The 22,612-nt window shown below is 40.1% G+C and overlaps 1 protein-coding gene across 4 annotated transcripts; it reads left to right on the forward strand.

Moving 5' to 3' along the window:
- Window positions 1-3,583: 3,583 nt before the first annotated feature.
- Window positions 3,584-21,697, forward strand: PSMA1 (proteasome 20S subunit alpha 1). 4 transcript variants are annotated; one of them, XM_023230958.3, is made up of 10 exons: window positions 3,584-4,236; window positions 5,578-5,622; window positions 6,634-6,735; window positions 6,861-6,964; window positions 11,247-11,335; window positions 11,847-11,917; window positions 12,034-12,163; window positions 15,076-15,155; window positions 18,817-18,927; window positions 21,325-21,697. In XM_023230958.3, the coding sequence occupies exons 1-10, from the start codon at window positions 4,234-4,236 to the stop codon at window positions 21,379-21,381; spliced, it is 792 nt and encodes a 263-aa protein (XP_023086726.1). In that variant the 5' UTR covers window positions 3,584-4,233; the 3' UTR covers window positions 21,382-21,697. The 4 variants fall into 4 exon arrangements, with proteins under 4 accessions (XP_023086726.1, XP_023086727.1, XP_023086728.1 ...); XM_023230959.2 differs by having other exon boundaries at window positions 4,173-4,625; XM_023230960.2 differs by having other exon boundaries at window positions 4,186-4,340.
- Window positions 21,698-22,612: the final 915 nt, after the last annotated feature.

Genomic DNA, 22,612 nt, shown 5'->3' on the forward strand with positions numbered 1-22,612 from the left:
TTTATTTATTTATTTATTTATTTATTTATTTATTTATTTATTTATTTATTTTGAGACAGGGTCTTAGTCTGTCACCCAGGCTGATCATAGTTCATTGCAAACTTGAACTCCTGGGCTCATGTGATCCTGTCACCTCAGCCTCTCGGGTAGCTGGAACTACAGGTGCATACAACTACACCTGGCTAATTTTCTTCCCTTCTTTCCTTCCTTCCTTTCTTCCTTCCCTCCTGCCTTCGTTCCTCCCTCCCTCCCTCCCTCCTTCCCTTCCTCCCTTCCTTTCTTCTTCTTCTTCTTTTTTTTTTTTTTTTTTTTTTGAGACAGGGTCTTGCTGTGTTGCTCAAGCTGGTAACTCCTGACCCTAAGCAATTCTCCTGCATTAGCAGGAGGAAAAAAAAAAGTGTCAGGATTATAGGTGTGAGCCACTTTGCCTGGCTTCCAATGACCTTTAAAGAAGTAGTGCTATGTTCGCTGACCTAGTCTTACTACAACATATCTTTATTGATCAGTTTTTCAGCTTCTGATTAATGCTCAAGATGTATCCTGAGGCCGGGCATGGTGGCTCTTGCCTGTAATCCCAGCATTTTGGGAGACCAAGGCAGGAGGATAACTTGAGTCCAGGAGTTCAAGACCAACCTGGGCAACAAAGTAAGACCTTGTCTCTACAAAAAAAATAAACAAAAGTATCTGGGCATGGGGGTACTTGCCTTTAGTCCCAGCTACTTGGGAGGCTGAGGTGGGACGATCACTTGGGCCCAGGAGGTCAAGGTGAAGTGATTGTGCCACTGCACTCTAGCCTGGGCAACAGAGAAAGACCCTGTCTAAAAAATAAAAAAATAATAAATAATAAATAAATAAATATATATATATATATATATATATCTTGAGAGCTGAGGAGCTGAGTATGGTGGCTCACTCCTGTAATTTCAGCACTTTGGGAGGCCAAGGAGGGGGGATCACTTTAAGGTCAGGCATTCATGACCGGCCTGGGCAACATAGTAGGACCCTGTCTCTACAAAAAATTTTAAAATTACCCAGGTATGGTAGTGTGCACCTGTAGCCCTAGCTACTTGGGAAGCTGAGGCAATAGGATGGCTTGAGCCCAGGAGTTCAAGGTTACAGTGAGCTGTGATCATGCCACTGTACTCTAGCCTGGGCTACACAGCTAGACTCTGTCTCTTAAAAAAAAGTTGTTGTTGTTGTTTTTAAAGATGTATCTTGAGTCAAATCCCCAAAACACACAAAGAGGAGCTGAAAGTCATATAAACCTTTAATAAGCCCTTGGGACTTTCAGTTTTAACAAAAAGGTCAACCAAACGCCCCTTCTTTTGGTCTACAAGTAGAGCTTTGATAACAGCCATTCTGAAGAGTCCAGACAATTGCTGTGAATAAAGGATGTATCACAAAGCCCCAGATATTTGCTTAGGAAATAATAATCAGAAGGACAGGTTTTGGAGTGATCTATCACTCATTCATTCAACAAATGTTTAGTGAGTGCCTACTATATGCCAGGCTTTGTTTCAGGTACTAGGAATATCTCAGTATATTTTTTTAATGTTTTAAAAAAGTAAAAAAAAAGTTTGGATATTTATGTGATTCCCTGTTGCATACTTACAATGTGTGCTTCAACTTTTATTTAAACTAGATTCAGTGGGTTTCTTTTATTTGTATCCAAAAGGTGCTTTCTACAAAAGTGACACAGTAATAAGAGGTTACCATCCCTAATTGCAGGAAGCTCCTACAAGTCAGTAAGAAAATGATTAACACAATAATATGAGGAAAGGAATGAAGTGGCAATCCACTAAAGTAATATAAACAGCCAATAAATACAACAAAAGATTTTTTGTTACTAGTAATAAAAAACTATAAATACAATTTAAAAAGAAACATATTTTCGTTTTTGGCCTATCAACTTGATAAAAGTAAAAAGTACTTATAATATCCAGTGTTGGTGAGAATATAGAGAAAATTGACTCTCAGGCAGCGTAGAATATTAAATGGATACAACTTTTTTTGCAACTCAGCCATATTTATCATAACTGTAAATGTAAGTTCCCTTTGACCCCACAATTATATGAATTCTTCATGAGGGAAGGTAATTATGCACACAATAGGTGTGTATGTACAAGAATATTCATTATAGTATTTTTATGACACTCAATAACTTGGAAACAATCTAATTGCACACCAATAGTTAGGCAAATTATTGTATTTCCATAAAATAAAATACTAATGCAACTATTGAAAATAATATAGACCATTACTTATGGACATATGATAGCTATAACTTTTTAAGTGTATTAATAAAAACAGTATCATCTTATTTTTAAAAATTGTATATTTATTACACATCTGTGTGAGGCATGTGACTAGAGAGATATATATGGAAAGAATTGTCAAAATGTTTACGTCGTATATGACAATTTTTAAATGAGCATTTATTTAATCATTTAGCACTATTTATAAACAATATGTGCTACGCATTGTGCTAGGTTCTGGAGAAACGAAAGAGAACAATCTATTAATTTAATCTGTTAATTTAGTCGACCAAATCAACAGTGTTTTTTAGAAATACGGCAATAACCAGTGTTGATGAATTAGAGGAGGCAACCTCATATACTACTGTTGAGGATATATGTTGGTAAAACATTTCTGGAGAACAATTTAGTACTTTTTTTTTTTTTGAGACGGAGTCTCACTCTGTCGCCCAGGCTGGAGTGCAGTGGCACGATCTCGGCTCACCACAACCTCCGTCTCCCCGGTTCAAGCGAGTCTCCTGCCTCAGCCTCCTGAGTAGCTGGAACTACAGGCGCACGCCACCACGCCCGGCTAATTTTTGTATTTTTGGTAGAGACGGGGTTTAACCATGTTGGCCAGGATGATCCGATCTCCTGACCTCGTGATCCACCCGCCTCTGCCTTCCAAAGTGTTGGGATTACAGGCGTGAGCCACCGCGCCCGGCTTTTTTTTGTTTTGTTTTGAAACAGAATCTCTGTCGCCCAGGCAGGCTGGAGTGCAATGGCGCGACCACCGCTTACTACAACCTCGATCTCCCGGGCTCAAGAGATCCTCCCGGGCTTAAGAGATCCTCCCACTTCAGCTTCCCGAATAACTGGGACCACAGGCGCATGCCAACATGCCCAGCCTTTATTTTTATTATTATTACTATCATTATTATTATTATTATTATTATTATTATTATTATTATTATTATTGTAGCGACGAGGTCCCACTGTATTAAAATAATATAGTGATCTCGAACTCCTGGGCTCAAGCGATCCTCCGCCCTCGGCCTCCTATAGTGGTAGGATTACAGGCTACCGCGCCCAGTCTCTTTTTTTTACAAAGAATGTAAATAGCCGGTGGATGTTAGAGGGGCAGGTGTTTGCAAAGATGTCAGACTCTTTCATTACGGAAAGATGCTCTCAAAAGACAAAATAGGTAAATCGAAAGAAAGTGTCCATTTTTTCTCAGTGGCCTAATCTATCCGGTATCATGCTTGGTTTTGAGGGCACAGAAAGACAGCGCCCTCATGGAGTTCAAAGTCTGGTGGAGGAAACCAATCATAATAATAATGAGGGGTTAACGATAACAGAGCCTTGAAAGATAACATCTCCAGGGAATAAGGAAGAGCATTCCAAGGTATTTTGCCAAATGGCAAAAACCGCGGTTACTTTTGCACCAACCTTAATACAAATAAAAGCGTGTACACAAACAAGATACTCGAGGAAGAATACGGCTGACACACAGAAACGGATCGTTATCTTGGGGCTTTCTTGCAGCCTCGTTCCTTTCAGTCACATAACACCCCAAAATCTGTGGACGGTGAATGAGAGCTAGTATCACCCGGAGTCACGGCTGTTGCCTCGTAAGACTTTAGATGCAGCCCGCCACCGGGAGAAACTGGAGGGAATCTGCAATACACAGGAATCAAGAAGGGCTACGTGACAGGGGCTGCCCCGCAGCTCTCAGCCGCCGGCACTCCCAGCCCTGGGTTTCCCGCCAATCTCAGTTCCTAGATCTTCCCAGGCTCCGCCCGCCGCCGAGCGGTCGGAGAGTTTTAAGGAAGGGGAAGTGTTGCAAGCCTATCGATATCTCTGGAATAGACTGCGCTACCCTGCGCCGCCGCCATCAGACTCCCGCAGACTTCTCTGTAGATCGCTGAGCGATACTTTCGGCAGCACCTCCTTGATTCTCAGTTTTGCTGGAGGCCGCAACCAGGCCCGCGCCACCACCATGGTACGTTGAATCCCGACCTCTGGAAGGTTTAGGGCAGAGCTCCGGTGACTGGGGGATGACGAGCCACCTCTCCTGTCATCCTTAGCGCCGCCCGGGGCCACGAGGTATGGGAGCCTCGGCGGACGGCCGGGCTCCGGCAGTGATTCAGCATCTCCGGCCTGGCCAGGCTAGGGGCTGTCGGTAGCCAGTGCGGCCTTTCCACCGCTTTCGCTTCTCGGGGAGCCTCCGACACTTCCTCCTCTGTCAGCTAGATGAGTTCGCCCCTCAGGTTCCTTCAGTGGAGTAGATTCTGAGCGGTCCAGAATAGCCCCTAGTGCTGTGTATGGGAGAGAAGACAGACACTTGACTTGGAGGCCTACCTGTACCACCAGTGCGGACTTGACCCCCAGGTTTGTGTTCCTGGACCGCGTCCGTTTTCCTGGTGGGTCCGTCTGATTTATCTCTTCCCTAGACTTCGGTTAGAAGAGGCCCTTTTCAATCATTTTGTCCAGTCACCTATTTACAGATGAGTAAGCCGAGGCTGAGAGGGGAAGTGATGGAATCTGGGTTACAACATAGGGTTCTGGGTTTCCAGTGCTGTGCTCGCACTCAATCTCACTCCCGTGATTATTCTCCCCAGCACTGCTAGACTTGTTATAATAGTCATAATAGCCGTAATGATTCTATCGCTGCAGCTATTTGAGTCCACTTCTAACTTTCTGAGGACAATTTTGTTCATTCAGTATGAACATACAGACAGAGCATTTGTACAAGCATAACTACAGTGAACGCTCAAAAGTAAGTCATACATGTCCCTAATCATAAAAGCAGAAAGGGACGTTTAGATAAAGAACTGTGGGAGTATGTGTTAGGGGGATTTGGGAAGAAAAGCTAATCATAAAAACAGGGACGTTTAGATAAAGAACTGTGGGAGTATGTGTTAGGGGGATTTGGGAAGAAAAGGAGAAGACTTCCAGAAATCGACATTTAAGCTAACTTAAAGAAAAGGAAGGCTTTTAACCATTTATTAGGTCCCAATAAAAGGGAGCAGCATAAGCAAAAATAGGCAAGAAAGTTGATTGTGAACTTTAGTAATTGAGCCTAAAGGGATTGCTATGGAGAGTGTTAGAATAAGAGGTTGGAAAAATAGGACCCATTTAGATCTGCTTCTCCCTCTCCCACCAGTTTATGGTAAATGTAGAATTGGCTTACGTCTGAGTACAGTAGTAATCTTACAGTAAGATTGCATGAACAGAGTGCCTTAACATTGAATGGAAACACAAGCATATTTCTTAATGAATGTTAAGAGTTGGGATTTGAAATGTTCTTCTATTAACAGGTCTTTTTTTCTTTTACTTTTAGTTTCGAAATCAGTACGACAATGATGTCACTGTTTGGAGCCCGCAGGTAAAATAATGTTTTTTAAACCATTTCTGTGAAATGGCTTTTTGTGGCTGCAATGTATTTAGAAGCTTGTGAGAGCGTAGGCTTGGGGAAAATGGAATATAATATTTTAGTTGTTCTTGGAAGTTGCATTTATAATTGAAATAGGTCTCCTGATGGACCTAGAGGACATTATGTTAAGTGAAATAAGCCAGAAACAGAAAGAAAAATATTTCATGCTCTCACTTATATGTGGAACATTTTGTTTAAAAGAGCAAATATATATAGAGAGAGAATAAAACAGTGGTTACCAGGGTAGGGAATAGCAGTGGGGAGGAAAAAAGAGGAGATACAAAGTAGCAAATATGTAGGTTGAGCAAGTGGAAGGATCTAATGTACAACATGAAGACTACAGCTAATAATGCAGGTAGTGTTTTGTATTCAGGATTTTTGCTAAATGAGTAGTTGACAGCTCTTGCCACAGCAAAGGAGAATGGGTAAGTATGTGAGACAATGGATGTGTTCATTCTGCGATAGTGACCCTACTATATATGTGTATCTTACAACATCATGTTGCATACCTTAAGTATATACAACAAAATTTATTTTAAAAGAAGCTTTTGGCTAGGCGCAGTGGCTTATGCCTGTAATCCCAGCACTTTGGGAGGCCGAGGAAGGTAGATTGCTTGAGTCTTGGAGTTCAAGACCACCCTGAACAACATGAAACCTGGTCTCTACAAGAAATACAAAAATAAGCTGGGCGTGGTGGTGCCTGCCTATAGTCCCAGCTACTGGGGACGGTGAGTTGAGAGGATTGCTTGAGCCCAGGAGGCAGAGGTTGTACTGAGCTGAAGATTGTGCCACTACGCTCCAGCCTGGGTGACAGAGTGAGAACCTGTCTCAAAAAAAAAGTTTCTTGATTTAAAAAAAAATCGTTGAGATTTAACTATGCCCACCTGACATTTGAAAAACTCTTTAATTTTTAGTTTATAAAAGGTCTTCTAAGATGTGGTTTTGTTTTTTTTTTTTCTTTAGGGCAGGATTCATCAAATTGAATATGCAATGGAAGCTGTTAAACAAGGTTCAGCCACAGTTGGTTTGAAATCAAAAACTCATGCAGTGTTGGTTGCATTGAAAGTAAGTAAAGTAATAAATATGTCTTCCTCTGGAGAAAACTATTAATGTAAATTTCACCACAGACAGTAAGGTTGTAAACTTAATTTTTACATTTTTTTTAAACATCTTATAATGTCTCCATTTAGAGGGCGCAATCAGAGCTTGCAGCTCATCAGAAAAAAATTCTCCATGTTGACAACCATATTGGTATCTCGATTGCGGGGCTTACTGCTGATGCTAGACTGTTATGGTAAGTATAATCATGAAAAATAAACATCCTTTTTGATTCATAATTGATTAGTTTTCTCAAAAAGATCCAGATAAGATATTTTAGGAAGTTGTCTGCCAGAATGCTTGTAAATTAAGATTATGAATACCTTGGTGGGTTTGAGTTTGTTATTAAATTTTCCATTTTTTGATCCCCGTAGGAATAACTCATAAAATTAAACATTAGCACTTTTTAGAAGTCACTGAGTAATGTGATATTTGTTAATACAATGTATATTGTTTGAGACTCTGTTATGTCTAAGAAGAGCTTGATACTTTTGTCTGGTTTCCAAGGAGAAGCTGAACCATACTTGTTTTCTTTGTGCTTGTTTTCTTCAATACATCAGTATTTATTAGACATTTATTTTTTGCAATGCTCAATACTGGATACTGCAGGGTATACATAAATGACTCAAACATGGATCTTGTCTTAAAGGAACTTGAAGGCAAGTTTATCTATAAACTCAAATCTAGTTTATCTATAATATAACAGAAAAATTTCTGTAAAAGTCTAGAAGAGTCAGATTATTTATGGTTGAAAGGCAATATGTAAATGAAGAGATAGGGCTTTGAAATTGTACAGATTGAGTTCTCACCTTCACCACTTAGTATCTGAGATTGGGCTAAATACCTAAACACTGAATTTTTTCCAGTGTTTTCTTTATCAAGGCCACTTTTAAATATTATTTATTTATTTATTTATTTATTTATTGAGATGGAGTCTCACTCCCACCCAGGCTGGAGTGCACTGGCACGATCTCAGCTACCTGAAACTTCCACCTCCCAGGTTCAAGCAATTCTCCTGCCTCAGCCTCCCGAGTAGCTGGGATTACAGGCACCCGCCAACACACCAGGCTAATTTTTCTATTTTTAGTAGAGACGGGGTTTCGCCATGGTGGCCAGGCTAGTCTTGAACTCCTGACCTCAGGTGATCCGCCCACCTCAGCCTCCCAAAGTGCTGGGATTATAGGTGTGAGTCACCATGCCCAGCCTTTTTTTTTTTTTTTTTTTTTTTTGAGACGGAGTCTTGCTCTGTCGCCCAGGCTGGAGTGCAGTGGCCGGATCTTGGCTCACTGCAAGCTCCGCCTCCCGGGTTAACGCCATTCTCCTGCCTCAGCCTCCCCAGTAGCTGGGACTACAGGCACCCGCCACTTGCCTGGCTAGTTTTTTTGTATTTCTTAGTAGAGATGGGGTTTCACCGGGTTAGCCAGGATGGTCTCGATCTCCTGACCTCGTGATCCGCCCGTCTCGGCCTCCCAAAGTGCTGGGATTATAGGCTTGAGCCACCGGGCCCGGCCGCCCAGCCTTTTTTTTTTTTTTTTTTATTATACTTTTAGTTCTAGGGTACATGTGCATAGCGTGCAGGTTTGTTACATACGTATACTTGTGCCATGTTGGTGTGCTGCACCCATCAACTCATCAGCAACCATCAATTCATCATTTATATCAGGTATAACTCCCAATGCAATCCCTCCCCCTCCCCATGATAGGCCCCGGTGTGTGATGTTCCCCTTCCCGAGTCCAAGTGAGCTCATTGTTCAGTTCCCACCTATGAGTGAGAACATGCGGTGTTTGGTTTTCTCTTCTTGTGATAGTTTGCTAAGAATGATGGTTTCCAGCTGCATCCATGTCCCTACAAAGGATGCAAACTCATCCTTTTTTATGGCTGCATAGTATTCCATGGTGTATATGTGCCACATTTTCTTAATCCAGTCTGTCACTGATGGACATTTGGGTTGATTCCAAGTCTTTGCTATTGTGAATAGTGCCGCAATAAACATACGTGTGCATGTGTCTTTATAGCAGCATGATTTATAATCCTTTGGGTATATACCCAGTAGTGGGATGGCTGGGTCATATGGTACATCTAGTTCTAGATCCTTGAGGAATTGCCATACTGTTTTCCATAATTGTTGAACTAGTTTACAATCCCACCAACAGTGTAAAAGTGTTCCTATTTCTCCACATCCTCTCCAACACCTGTTGTTTCCTGACTTTTTAATGATTGCCATTCTAACTGGTGTGAGATGGTATCTCATTGTGGTTTTGATTTGCATTTCTCTGATGGCCAGTGATGATGAGCATTTTTTCATGTGTCTGTTGCGCCCAGCCTATTTTTAAATATTTTAAATTTCCTACCGTAAAGCACTAACACAGAGCCTTTCAGGTATTATGTGAGTATGTGTGTTGTGGATGGCAGGTAGTTAGCTAAAACTAATCTCTTAAATTTGTGATTTGATAGGAAAGAAAGAATATAAATTATAAGGGTGGGCCTGGCACCCTTATAATTATGGCTCCTACCTATAATCCCAGCTCTTTGAGAAACTTAAGGCCAAGAATTTGAGACCAGGGCAACATAGTGAATCCCCATCTCTACAAAAAATTTTAAAACTTAGCTGGGTGTGGTGGCACACACCTGTTGTCCTAGCTACTCAAAAGGCTGAGGTGGGAGGATTGCTTGAGTCCACGATTTCAAGGTTGCAGTGAGCTATGATAGTGCTGCTGTACTCTAGCCTAGGTGACAGAGTGAGACTCTATTTTTTTTTTTTTTTTTTTTTTTTGAGACAGAGTCTCATGCTGTCACCCAGGCTAGAGTGCAGTGGTATGATCTCGGCTCTGCCTCCAGAGTTCAAGCGATTCTTCTGCCTCAGCCTCCCAAGTAGCTGGGACTACAGGCATGTGCCACCACACCTGGCTAATTTTTGCATTTTTAGTAGAGACGGGGTTTTGCCATATTGGCCAGACTGGTCTAGAACTCCTGACCTTGTGATCCGCCTGCCTTGTCCTCCCAAAGTGCTGGGATTACAGGTGTGAGCCACAGCGCCAGGCCGAGTGAGACCCTATTCTTAAAACAACAGCAGCAGCAAAAGCAGTGTAAATAGTAGTGCTATTGTTTAAGAATTTCAGGCTGAGCGTGGTGTCTCATGCCTGTAATCCCAGCACTCTGGGAGGCTGAGGTGGGTGGATCACCTGAGGTCCGGAGTTTGAGACCAGCCTGGCCAACATCATGAAATCCTGTCTCTACTAAAAATAAAAAAAAAATTAGCTGAGCATGATGGCAGGTGCCTCTAATTCCAGCTACTCGGGAGGCTGAGGCAAGAGAATCGCTTGAACCCAGGAGGCAGAGGTTGCATTGAACTGAGATCATGCCATTGTACTCCAGCCGGGGCAACAAGAGTGAAACTCAGTATAAAAAAAAAAAAGAAAGAAAGAATTTCAAGTTATTCAGCCAATCCCTTACTCTAAGTCAGCAATATAATGACAGCCTTAAGGGTTTCCACCTACTCTTCAAAATGAAAAATGTATTATATTATCAAACATTTTATTTAACTCAGTCTATAAAATATTGCCATGCCAACACATAATCAATATAAAAACTTCACTAATGAGTTATTGCACGTTTTTAGGTACTAAGTCTTTGAAATTTGGTATGTTATTTTGTACTTGCAATACATCTGAATTCAGTCTAGCTACTTTTCAAGGGCTCCATAGCCACATGTGATTATTGCATGCGATATTGGGCAGTTTACTTTTAGACAGCATTGGGAAATGGACTTGGATATAAGTACTGAACAAATAGCTTGGTTCCTGTAGTCAACCATGTGATGATCAGATGTGACATACACATATACTGCACAAAGCAACATTGAAAGAAAGGAGCATATCCATTTCTTGTTGATCGTATTTATAGGCATGAATTCTCTTCTCCCCAGTGTTAACCTTGCTTGAATTTCATCAGATTTAACAGCGAGACTCAGCGACTAGTGTCCACTATCTCCTCTAGAGTGCTTCTTATGAATAGAAGTAACGGTGGCAGGAACACGTAAAGATGCCCTCTGCTGTGGTTTCCGTTTCTTATAGTTGCTCTTTGGGGGAAATGTTAGTCTGCTTTCAAGAAAAAAGGACAGAGTAGATAATCTTTTTGCTGGTTCAAGATCTAGAATTAAGACAAGCTTGCTCACAGTGGGAAGGATAAGAGAAGAGAGGTTGCTCTTTTTCTCTTGTTCAGCTTTCTCTGTTCTATAAGTGCTGTGAGACAAAGATTCTCTAGAGCTAAAAAATATTTCAGTATTTTTTAAAAACCTTATGTGGCTCCAGAGTTTGGCACAAAAACGCACCCTTGCAGGCATGTCTTTCTTACCTCTGTCTTTCTTATATGGATGTGATCCATGTAAACACTTGGAATAATGCGAAGTGAAATCAAACAATTTAGATTGGAATAGTTGTCTATAATTTGCAATTACTAAACTTTGTTTCTTTTTTAGTAATTTTATGCGTCAGGAGTGTTTGGATTCCAGATTTGTATTCGATAGACCACTGCCTGTGTCTCGTCTTGTATCTCTAATTGGAAGCAGTATCCTTTTTATGTTAGCATTTATGGATATGAACTTTGAAGGGTTTTGATACTTCTGTTAATTATTAGGAATATGATAATAACATGACATAGGTAAGATTGTGAAAACTTTAAAACAACAAATTGGGTTGCTCTTTCATTAGCCTCTATAAGCAATTGATATTTGCTAGAGATAAATAAGCCCAACTTCAGGAAAATTAAGCATCTTTTTAGAGGGGATTTAAAGTTTCTTAATGGTTCTAGATGTCCCAAGAAATCCTAGACCCCTTGTATCCAAAACAAATCAAGTTTTACACAGGAAGAAATCATTTTGTTGGCACTCTTTCTTAGGTTTGGTAGAAAGTCAAACATTTTATATTAGGCCAAAGAAATAGTGTCCTTTTGCGTTATTTCTCTGGTGGATTATGTAACAATTAAGGAATAAGCCAGATACCTTTGTTAATAATGTATAATTTGAAAATAAAGACAGTACTTCATTCCTTGTTAAAACAAGCCCTTTAACCAGTCTAAGAGACCCAGATACCAACACAACGATACGGCCGGAGACCGTATGGTGTTGGGCTGCTTATTGCCGGTTATGATGTAAGTTCATTGAATATTGTTATATGTTAATGATTTTTTTTATTAACTAGAAATTTTTATAATTTTTAGTTCAACCAACGTAAATAATTATGTGGTGTATTTATTTCTATTTGTAGGATATGGGCCCTCACATTTTCCAAACCTGTCCATCTGCTAACTATTTTGACTGCAGAGCCATGTCCATTGGAGCCCGATCTCAGTCAGCTCGTACTTACTTGGAGAGACATATGTCTGAATTTATGGAGTGTAAGTGATAGCCTTGCTTTTTTTTTTAATTTTTTTTTTAGGCCTCTTCCAGTCTATATAGTAAATAAATATGTATCCTAACTGCATAAAACTATCAGTCTTACAGAAAGAATTTTTTTTTTAATTAAGCCCAGGAAGAGTTTGTTTCTGTCACATATACTAACTTCAACTTCTGGTTACCGCCAGAAGTTAAAATTGATACCGTAGTTTCAATTACGACTAGAACTTTTTCAAAATATAAATGTGTTCCCAACCTTGAAAATTCTTGATTCAGTTGGTCAGAAGTGTGCCCTGTGGAGTGGAGAGTGGAGAACCACTATACTACCTGCCAGTTGTAAGCTCTGTTCACTTTTAGTTTTCTGTGAGTCTTATTTTAAGCCACACAGACATTTCTGCATTAGTAGTCCATAAACAAGAAATAAAAAGGCAGTGTAGCTGAGGGAAAAGAAGGTAAAAGAAGTAAGATGTTATGACAGGGCAGGTTTTCAAGTGCTTTGCTTTGCATTGGAAGGAGGGTATTGGGTTTTACATTTCTCTTTGTCATCTTATCTGTTTTCTGGTGACATAGCATTCTTTGGAGGAAATATTTGGGGTTTAGTGAATGCAGAGAAAAATAGTTTAATTGACATTACTCAAAGCAAACTGTTGTAGGATGACAATAGGTTTACCTTTGGGAAAAGAGGATTCCTTGGACAAATAAGCTTGGTAAATGCTTGCTTAAAGTTTAACATTTTAAATTATGGTAAATGGATTGGGGTCCCCAAGGTGACCCCTAAATTGGGAGATTTGCTAGGACTTAAAGCACTCAGCATATAGTTGTACTCCCAGGTAAGACTTATAACAATAAAATCACAATACATAGGTGGATCATTAAGGAAAAATACAGTCCAGAGGAATCTATGTGCAGGCTTCCTTATGCTCTTTCCTTCCCAGAAGGAGTCACAGAGTACACTTGCAGCAATATGTATGTGATGTTTCTGCCCAGGGAAGCTCATTGGAAACTCAGTGTCCACAGTTTGATTCAGAACTGCTCATATCGGCACCCTCTGCCTAGCACATTTCAACCTGCCTAGGAAATTCCTAAAGATTGAATAAATCCATAGATAATTTTGCTACTTTAATGATATAAGGCATCTGATCCATGAACATAGAATATCTTCATTTATTTAGGTATTTAATTCTTTTTTTCTTTTTTTTCTTGAGACGGGGTTTCACTCTTGTTGCCCAGGCTAGAGTGCAATGGTGCAATCTTGGCTCATTGCAACCTCTGCCTCCCGGGTTCAAGCAATTCTCTTGCCTCAGCCTCCTGAGTAGCTGGGATTACAGGCTCGCCACCACGCCCGGCTAATTTTGTATTTTTAGTAGAGATGGAGTTTCTCCATGTTGTTGGCAAGGCTGGTCTCAAACTCCCAACCTCAGGTGATCCACCTGCCTCGGCCTCCCTAAGTGCTGGGATTACAGGCGTGAGCCACTGCACCCAGGCAGGTATTTAATTCTTTCACTGATGTTTTGTAGTTTTCCATGTACAAATCATATTTGTCTTATAAGTATTTTATTATTTTTGGTGCTGTTGTTAACAGAATTGTGTTCTTAATTTCATTGCATATTATTCATTGCAACTACGTAGAAATACAATTGATTTTTGTATATCAATCTTATATCCTGCAATCTTGCTGAACTCGTTTATTAGTTCTAGTCATTTTTTTATAGATTCCTGAGATCGTATCATCTGGGAATAGAGATAGTTTTACTTTCTCCTTTCTAATTGCCCTGGCCGGAACCTCTGGTACAATGATGAATAGAAGTTGCATGAACAAACATTCTTTTTTTTGTTTCTTAACTTAAGGGAAAAGCTTTTAGTCATTCACTATTAAGAATGATGTTACCTGGCCGGGCGCGGTGCCTCACGCCTGTAATCCCAGCACTTTGGGAGGCCAAGGCAGGTGGATCACGAGGTCAGGAGATTGAGACCATCCTGGCTAACATGACGAAACCCCGTCTCCACTAAAAATACAAAAAATTAGCCGGGTGTGGTGGTGGGTGCCTGTAGTCCCAGCTACTGAGGAGGCTGAGGCAGGAGAATGGCATGAACCCGGGAGGCAGAGCTTGCAGTGAGCCGAGACTGTCCCACTACACTCCAGCCTGGGTGACAGAGCAAGACTACGTCTCAAAAAAAAAAATTATGTTATCTGTCAGCTTTTTGTAGATGCCCTCTATAAGAGGTTGCTTTCAATTACTAGTTTTGTGTTTTTATTATGCAAAGATTTTAGGTTTTATCACATGCTTTTTATGCATCTCTTGAGGTGGTTATGCAGGTTTCCCCCTTCCTTCTGTTAACGTGTGTTACACTGACTTTCAGTTGTTAAACTAACTTATCATTCTTGGGATAAATCTCGCTTGTCTGTGGCATATAATTTTTTAATATGTTGCCAGGTTCTGTTTGTAGTTTTTGTTGAGGGTTTTATTTTTTTTTTATTGTTATTATTTTTTGCATCTATATTGGGTCTGTAGTTTTCTTTTCTTGTGATGTCTTTATTCTTGGTATCAGTAATACTGGCCACATAAAATAAGTTGGAGACTCCTTTTTACAATGAGCAAATATAGGGACTAGGATTCTACAGAACACATTCTACAAAACTTGGAGTTGTATAATTTGTTGTAGGGATTTTGATTTGACCTAGCAAAAGAGAAGATCAAAATTGTAACAGAAATAATGAGTCCTCTCATTAAATAATAATCAGCAATGTCATAGAATGCTATTAAAAGATTATATGACTAGCATTAAACTTGGCTGTTTTTACTGTGATAAATTTAGTGTGTAACTAAAAACCACAATTTCAGACTGTAGATTTGATAAATAACAGAAGCCTAACAATGAAATTAAGAAATAATTGTTGATTTATTACATATAGGCAATTTAAATGAACTAGTTAAACATGGTCTGCGTGCCTTAAGAGAGACACTTCCTGCAGAACAGGACCTAACTACAAAGGTAAGTATTGTCTTTTCCAATTGTAGATATTAACGTTACAGTTTAAACCTTTATTGCATAAATGTAATGGAGTATATATACAATATTCTTTAATTTGGGATATGATTGTCTTGGCAGATTCTTTCCCTTTAAGCTATTTGCTAAGTAATCCAATTTTATTTTTTAAGCATTTCTTTTTGGTACAAAGCAGTAAAACCAGTAAATCTCATGCAAAATGTCCTTCATTATTTTCAGCAGATTGGCCTATCTTGGTATTATTTAGTTAACAAAAATATATATATATTGAGCACCTACCATGTGCAGGCACTTTCTAGGCATTCAAAATATAGTAAACACAACAAATACCTTTTTCTTCATGGAACATACATCCTAGTAGGGAAAGATAGTGTACACATAAGTACATTATATAGTATATTAGAAGAAGATAAATGCTATGTAAAAAATAAAAAAGGGTAAAAGGAGAAAGAATGACTAATTGGATGTAGGTAGGTGGACAAGGGTATTCTCACCAAGAAAATGAAATTTGAGGAAAAGATATAAAGGAGGTAAGTGAGTGTGAGCTATGCAGATGTCTAGAGCAAAATTATTCTAGGAAATACAAATGCAAAGGCCCTAGTATTCAAGGCAAGGAGGCCAGTAGTGTTGAGGTCAATCATCAAGAGGAAAAGGAAATAAATCAGAGAGGTAATGGAGGTCCCATAAGCCATTGTGGGTACTCTGCATTTTACTCTGAGTGGGCTATTAAGAGTTTGAGCAGAGGAATACCATGATTTGGTTTAGGTTTTAAAACAGTCACTCTGGTTGGCATTTTAACAACAGATTGTGGGCCGGGCACGGTGGCTCATGCCTGTAATCCCAGCACTTTGGGAGGCTGAGGTGGGTGGATCACTTGAGGTCAGGAGTTTGAGACCAGCCTGGCCAACATGGTGAAACCCCATCTCTATTAAAAATACAAAAAATTAACCAGGCGTGGTAGTGCATGCACTCCAACCTGGGTGACAAAGCAAGGCTCCATCTCAAAAAAAAAAAGAAAAACAGATTGTAGGGGTAGATAGATAGTGGGGCTATCGGTAGAAGTAGTTTTAAGGCTATTCAGGTAATTCATGTGAGAGATGATAGTGACTGGAACAGAGTGACAGAGTTTAAGATGAAGAGTAGTGGTTCAATTTTGGATATCTTTTGAAATTACAGCCAAAAAAGTTTGCTAATAGATTTGTTGTAGGGTGTGAGCAGGGAATGTCTCCGAGGTTTTGGGCCTGATTAATTGGAAGGAAAGATTTATGATTTACTGAGGTGAAGAAGACAGTGGGAGGAACAGGTTTTTTTTGTTTTTGAGACAGAGTCTGGCTCTGTCGCCCAGGCTGGAGTGCAGTGGCCGGATCTCAGCTCACTGCAAGCTCCGCCTCCCGGGTTTACGCCATTCTCCTGCCTCAGCCTCCCGAGTAGCTGGGACTACAGGCGCCCGCCACCTCACCCGGCTAGTTTTTTGTATTTTTTAGTAGAGACGGGGTTTCACCGTGTTCGCCAGGATGGTCTCGATCTCCTGACCTCGTGATCCGCCCGTCTCGGCCTCCCAAAGTGCTGGGATTACAGGCTTGAGCCACCGCGCCCAGCCTAGGAACAGGTTTTAAAGTAGGCGTTGGGGAGGAAGGTCAGGCAGTCAGTTGTGGACATGTAAAATTTGAAATGCCTTTTTGTCCAATTGACGGTACAGAGTAAGCAGTTATAAGCAACCAATGGAGTTCCACAGAGAGTGGTCCAACCTACATTTCAAATTTTTGAAGTCTTTACATAGAAATGGCATTTAGAGTCTGGACTGGAAGAGATTCCTAAAGGAATTTTGAATAGTTAGACAAGCATTATGAGGACTGGACCAAGAACACTCTAACCTTTAGCGACAGGGAGATGAGTAGGTATTGGCAAAGTCAGACTGAGAAAAGTGGTCAAAGAAGTAGGAGGAAAACTTGGAAAATGAGGTATCTTTGGAGGCAAATGAATAAACTTTCAAGGAGGAATGGCAATGAAGTTGTCACTGAGGACTTGACAAGACAACCTTAATGGAATAATAAGGCAAAAACGTGATAGTGGAATCAGGAGAGAATGGGAGATGAGGAATTGGAGATAGCTCTTTGGAGGATACTTTCTGTTGACGTTCCACAGAAATGGAGTGGTGACTGGAAGAGGAGAGAGAAATTGTTTTGTTTTGTTTTTTAAGATGGAAGAAATTACATCACATTTGCTGCATGATTGTGAGAGTAATCCAAGTAAATTTAGGGAAGCATTTATGAGGAAAAATAATGAGAAAATTGTTAGAGCAATGTCCTTTAATAGTACATAGATGGAAGGGTTGGCCTTAGAGAGGAAATTTTAATGAGAAAGGAGAGAATCTAGGGACATAGGTATAGGAAAGAGTGGATACAGTGGGAACTTGTGAAAGTTCTCTTCCAATTGCTTCTGTTTTTGCAGTAATAAAGGAACAAGGTTTGCAGCTGCAAAGACCTTGGAGAATGTTAGAAGTGTCTTAAAGAAGGGAAGCATGAATGATGTAGGAACAGGTATAGTGGGATCCAGGAACCACTAAGGCCTACTTGAAGTTAATGATCATTAATAAAGTGAGATTAGTCACTTTTATCAAGCCATTTTTTTATAGTGATTAGATAATTATTGTTTAATATCAATGTGAAGGCCTTATAACCTGCATAATTTTTTAAAAAAGTTTGTAGATAATATAGATCTTTGGAGTTACTCATGATAATCAAAAGTGAGTATTAATATTAAATCTGCAAATGACAAGGGTCTGCTAGTTTCCTTCTTTTTTCCCCTACCCATAAATGGTTTTTAAAGTTTTATTCAGGTGCTATATAAATTCTTATTCTCCTTTTTTTACCCAATGAAGGGGTGGCCTGCCCCTCCACACCTGTGGGTGCTTCTCGTTAGGTGGAACGAGAGACTTGAGAAAAGGAATAAGACACAGAGACAAAGTATAGAGAAAGAAAAGTGGGACCCAGGGGACCAGTGCTCTGCTTACAGAGGACGCACACCGACACCGGCCTCTGAGTTCCCTTAGTATTTATTGATATTATCTTTACCATCAAAAAGATAAGGGAGTGGCTGGACAATAGGATCGTTGTAGGAGGAAATCAGCAGTAAGACATATGAACAAAAATCCTTGTAACATGAATAAGTTTAAAGGAAAATGCTGTGCCTTGAGATGCATATGCAAACATCTCCATAAACCTTTTAGCAGCATTGCTCCAGCAAGTCCCACCTTATTCCTAGAGGCGGTTTTCTCCTTACTCAGTAAACAAAGCACACAATGGGTTTTACCCGGAGATGTTCCATTGCCCAGGGAGGGGCAGGATTTTTAGCTAGCAAGCTGCCTTCAGGTACTTGTTTAACAAAGACACATCCTGCACAGCCCAATATCCATTAAACCTTGAGTCACCACACCACATGTCTCTTGCAAGGACAAAGTTGGGGGTAGGGTCACAGATTAACAGCATCTCAAATACAGAACTAAATGGAGTCTCTTATGTCTACTTCCTTCTATATAGACACAGTAACAGGATGGCCTCTTCTTTTCCCCACACCCAATATTTTATCATATGTATTTTTTCATCCAAATTCTCTTATTTTGCTTTTACCATTTCTTACCCTTTAGAATGTTTCCATTGGAATTGTTGGTAAAGACTTGGAGTTTACAATCTATGATGATGATGATGTTTCTCCATTCCTCGAAGGTCTTGAAGAAAGGCCACAGAGAAAGGCACAGGTATAATCATACAAGAGGCTTTAGTTCTATTATAAGCTGCTGTTCTTACCACAGCTGTGTCTGTAAATTTTCCATTTTGTCTTAAATATTGAAACGGGCCCATAATTCAAATGGCAACAGGAAAATTAAGAACTGAATAAAGTTAAATATTGAAAGGGCAGTGACTTCCATAAACACAAAAAGGGGGCCGGGTGCGGTGGCTCATGCCTGTAATCCCAGCACTTTGGGAGGCTGAGGTGGATGAATCACGAGGTCAAGAGATGGAGACCATCCTGGCCAACATGGTGAAAGGCCGTCTCTACTAAAAATACAAAAATTAACTGGGCATGGTGGCATGCACCTGTAGTCCCAGCTACTCAGGAGGTGAGGCAGGAGAATCGCTTGAACCTGGGAGGCGGAGGTTGCAGTGAGCCGAGATCCCGCCACTGCACTCCAGCCTGGGCGACAGAGTGAGACTCTCTCTCAAAAAAAAAAAGGCGGGGGAGAAGTGTTGATTATTTGGCTATCTATTGCTAGGTAATAAGCTACCCCAAAACTTAGGGGCTTAGAACAACAAACACTACTTCTCACAATTTTGCAGCTGACTGGGGCTCAGCTACATGGTTCTTTGCTGGTATCGTCTGGGATCTCTCAAACATTGCAGTCATTTGTGGGGTGCAACTGGAACACCCAAGAAAACTTTAGTCACATGTCTTCTTTACTAACACCTTTTAGGTGTCTTAGAGGAGCATCTATAAGGCAAAGACCTCTGCTAGGATGACTGAGCCTCTATCCATGTAGTTTCAGGGCCACTTCTTCAGCAGGGTCTCTCTAGCATGTTGGCAACTCGGGGCTTGCAAAAGTCAGAAGTGAAAGCCACCAGGCATTCTTAAGGCTGAGACGGCATTCTTAAAGCTGAGACGCAGGACTGGCACAACATCACTTATACACATTCGGTTGGTTAAAGTGAGTCAGTGGCCCAGCCCAGTTTCTGTGTGAGCGGAGACTGGAAGAAATGCTCATTGGGGGCCAGCTTTGGACACTAAGATGGCTCTTCATGAAGAGAAAAGCATCAAGAAGTGAATCTCAGGTTAAATACGGGTCTTTTTGCTGGATATTTAGAATACACATTTGCTATTATAGATGCTTATTTGATAGCTGTGTAATTGAAAGTAAAAAAGAATCTAGTATGGAAATTTCTACAGCATGAGTATTTTGAACTTGAAAAGGATATTGTTGGTACTATTTGGGGGAGCAAGATTTGCAATATTTAAACTGTTTTTGGTAAAAACTAGCACTGTTGGGAAGAATGCTGTGGAATACTACACAACTAGTTTGATAAAGGGGAAAAGAATATCTAAAAAGTGCTGATTGTATTTTAAGCATAATAATGATAATACAAGGGAGGCTTTTACTCCTGAGCAATGCAAAGTATGATAAAATGGTAGAATTGTTCAATGATATTTAGGTTTTCAGAAATGTGAAATTATATGTACAGTTATCCTCAAACAGTGTGGGGTTTAGTAGTCCCAAACCCCAGCACAGTTGAAAAACCACATATAACTTTTGACTCCTAAAAATCTTCTGATAGCCTTCTGTTGACTGGAAGCCTTACCGATTACATAAACTGGCAATTAACAGATAGACTAGTTTCTTTTTTTTTTTTGTTTTTTGAGGCAACGTCTTGCCCTCTTGTCCAGGCTGGAGTGCAGTGGTGCTATCAGACCTCACTGCAAGGTTGAACTCCTGGGCTCAAGCGATTCTCCCACCTCCCCCTACCCCACCAAGTAGCTGAAACTACAGGTGTGTGCCATCGTGCCCAGCAAATTTTTTTTCTTTGTAGTAGAGACAGGATCTCACTGTGTTGCCCAGGCCAGTTTCAAACTCGTGGGCTCAAGCAATCCTCCTGCCTCAGCCTCCCAGAGTGTTGGGATTACAGGTGTGAACCGCTGCACCCAACCAAATAGACTAGTTTCTACATATATTTTATGCATTCATGGCATACCTTTTTCTTATTCTTTTTTATTACATTTCTAGGCTACACAGTTGGTCTGCTAATTTATATTTATTGGAAAAAAACAAACAAAACTTCACCCTAAACAATGTTAGAGTAAAAGCAAACAAAAAGAAAAAGAAATCTGCATATAAATGGACCCTCACTGTTTAAACCTTTGTTGTTCAAGGGTCAACTGTATTTTTTTTTAAATAAAAAATCTTTATTCACCTCAAATCATGAGCACTCAAGGAGAAAAAAAGTACTGCTCAGAAATGTTAACAGAACAGTGAACTAAAATTGTGTATTCAGAATATCTCTTTACACCTTTTTCTCAATTTTTTATAATGTAATATTTGTGATTAGATGTGTATACTGATCAAGTGTTCATTTTACATATTTTCTTTTTTTCTTTCCCTGTTAAGCCTGCTCAACCTGCTGATGAACCTGCAGAAAAGGCTGATGAACCAATGGAACATTAAGTGATAAGCCAGTCTATATATGTATTATCAAACATGTAAGAATATAGGCACCACATACTGATGACAATAATCTATACTTTGAACCAAAAGTTGCAGAGTGGTGGAATGCTATGTTTTAGGAGTCAGTCCAGATGTGAGTTTTTTCCAAGCAACCTCACTGAAACCTATATAATGGAATACATTTTTCTTTGAGAGGGTCTGTATAATCATTTTCTAGAAAGTATGGGTATCTATACTAATGTTTTTATATGAAGAATATAGGTGTCTTTGTGGTTTTAAAGACAACTGTGAAATAAAATTGTTTCAATGCCTGGTACATTGGCTTTTTATTTTTTTAAGTAGCTTCAACTGTATATAGTAGTCTGGGATTACAACTGGTCATTTGCCTAATTAAATTGCCTTATTTTTAGTGATGGAGAAAAATAATACCTCTTATCTATCATAGCCGTATAACAATTCTCCAGTGTATGGACTGGCTGCACAAGAATCCATGGAGATTTGGTTTAGAATACAAATTTCAGGCCGGGCGCGGTGGCTCACACCTGTAATCCCAGCACTTTAGGAGGCCGAGACGGGCAGATCACGAGGTCAGGAGATCGAGACCATCCTGGCTAACACGGTGAAACCCCGTCTCTACTAAAAATACAAAAATTAGCCAGGCGCGGTGGCGGGCACCTGTAGTCCCAGCTACTCCGGAGGCTGAGGCAGGAGAATGGCGTGAACCTGGGAGGCGGAGCTTGCAGTGAGCCGAGATCGCACCACTGCACTCCAGCCTGGGCAACAGAGTGAGATTCCGTCTCAAAAAAAAAAAAATTTCAGGGTTCAACTGTGGTGATTTTAATTAAAACCTAAGAAACCACCACTTCCTGATATAAACATCAATTATCATATGAATGGTTTTCTTTCCAACCAGCAGATGGCAGTAGTTGTAGCTCTGATCTTTGTAGGGAACTTCTGTAAAAACAACACATGGGAAATTTTAATCCTAAACCTTTTATCCTCTCCAGCCCCACCCGGCATGATGTTTAGGCTGCCTTCTGTTATTCCCATGAGTGGTATACTCAGGTATTGCAGAACCATTTTTATCTTAGACCATGTAAAATGAAATTAGAGGAAATAATCTGATTTAAAAAAAAAAACAAAACAAAACATAATCCTGGCTGGGCGCAGTGGCTTCATGCCTGTAATCCCAGCACTTTGGGAAGCTGAGGTGGGCGAATCACCTGAGGTC

The sequence above is a fragment of the Piliocolobus tephrosceles genome, chromosome 13 (genome assembly GCF_002776525.5).
Source record: "Piliocolobus tephrosceles isolate RC106 chromosome 13, ASM277652v3, whole genome shotgun sequence".
In the NCBI taxonomy this organism is placed as follows: Eukaryota; Metazoa; Chordata; class Mammalia; order Primates; family Cercopithecidae; genus Piliocolobus; species Piliocolobus tephrosceles.

Excerpts from the sequence above, each read along its gene's own strand:
- PSMA1 (XM_023230957.2), top strand. The coding sequence starts at position 4,960 with ATGAACATACAGACAGAGCATTTGTACAAGCATAACTACAGTGAACGC. Across the intron at positions 11,918-12,033 it reads TGCTTATTGCCGGTTATGAT|GATATGGGCCCTCACATTTT; the intron begins GTAAGTTCATTG and ends TTCTATTTGTAG. Across the intron at positions 12,164-15,075 it reads TATGTCTGAATTTATGGAGT|GCAATTTAAATGAACTAGTT; the intron begins GTAAGTGATAGC and ends TATTACATATAG.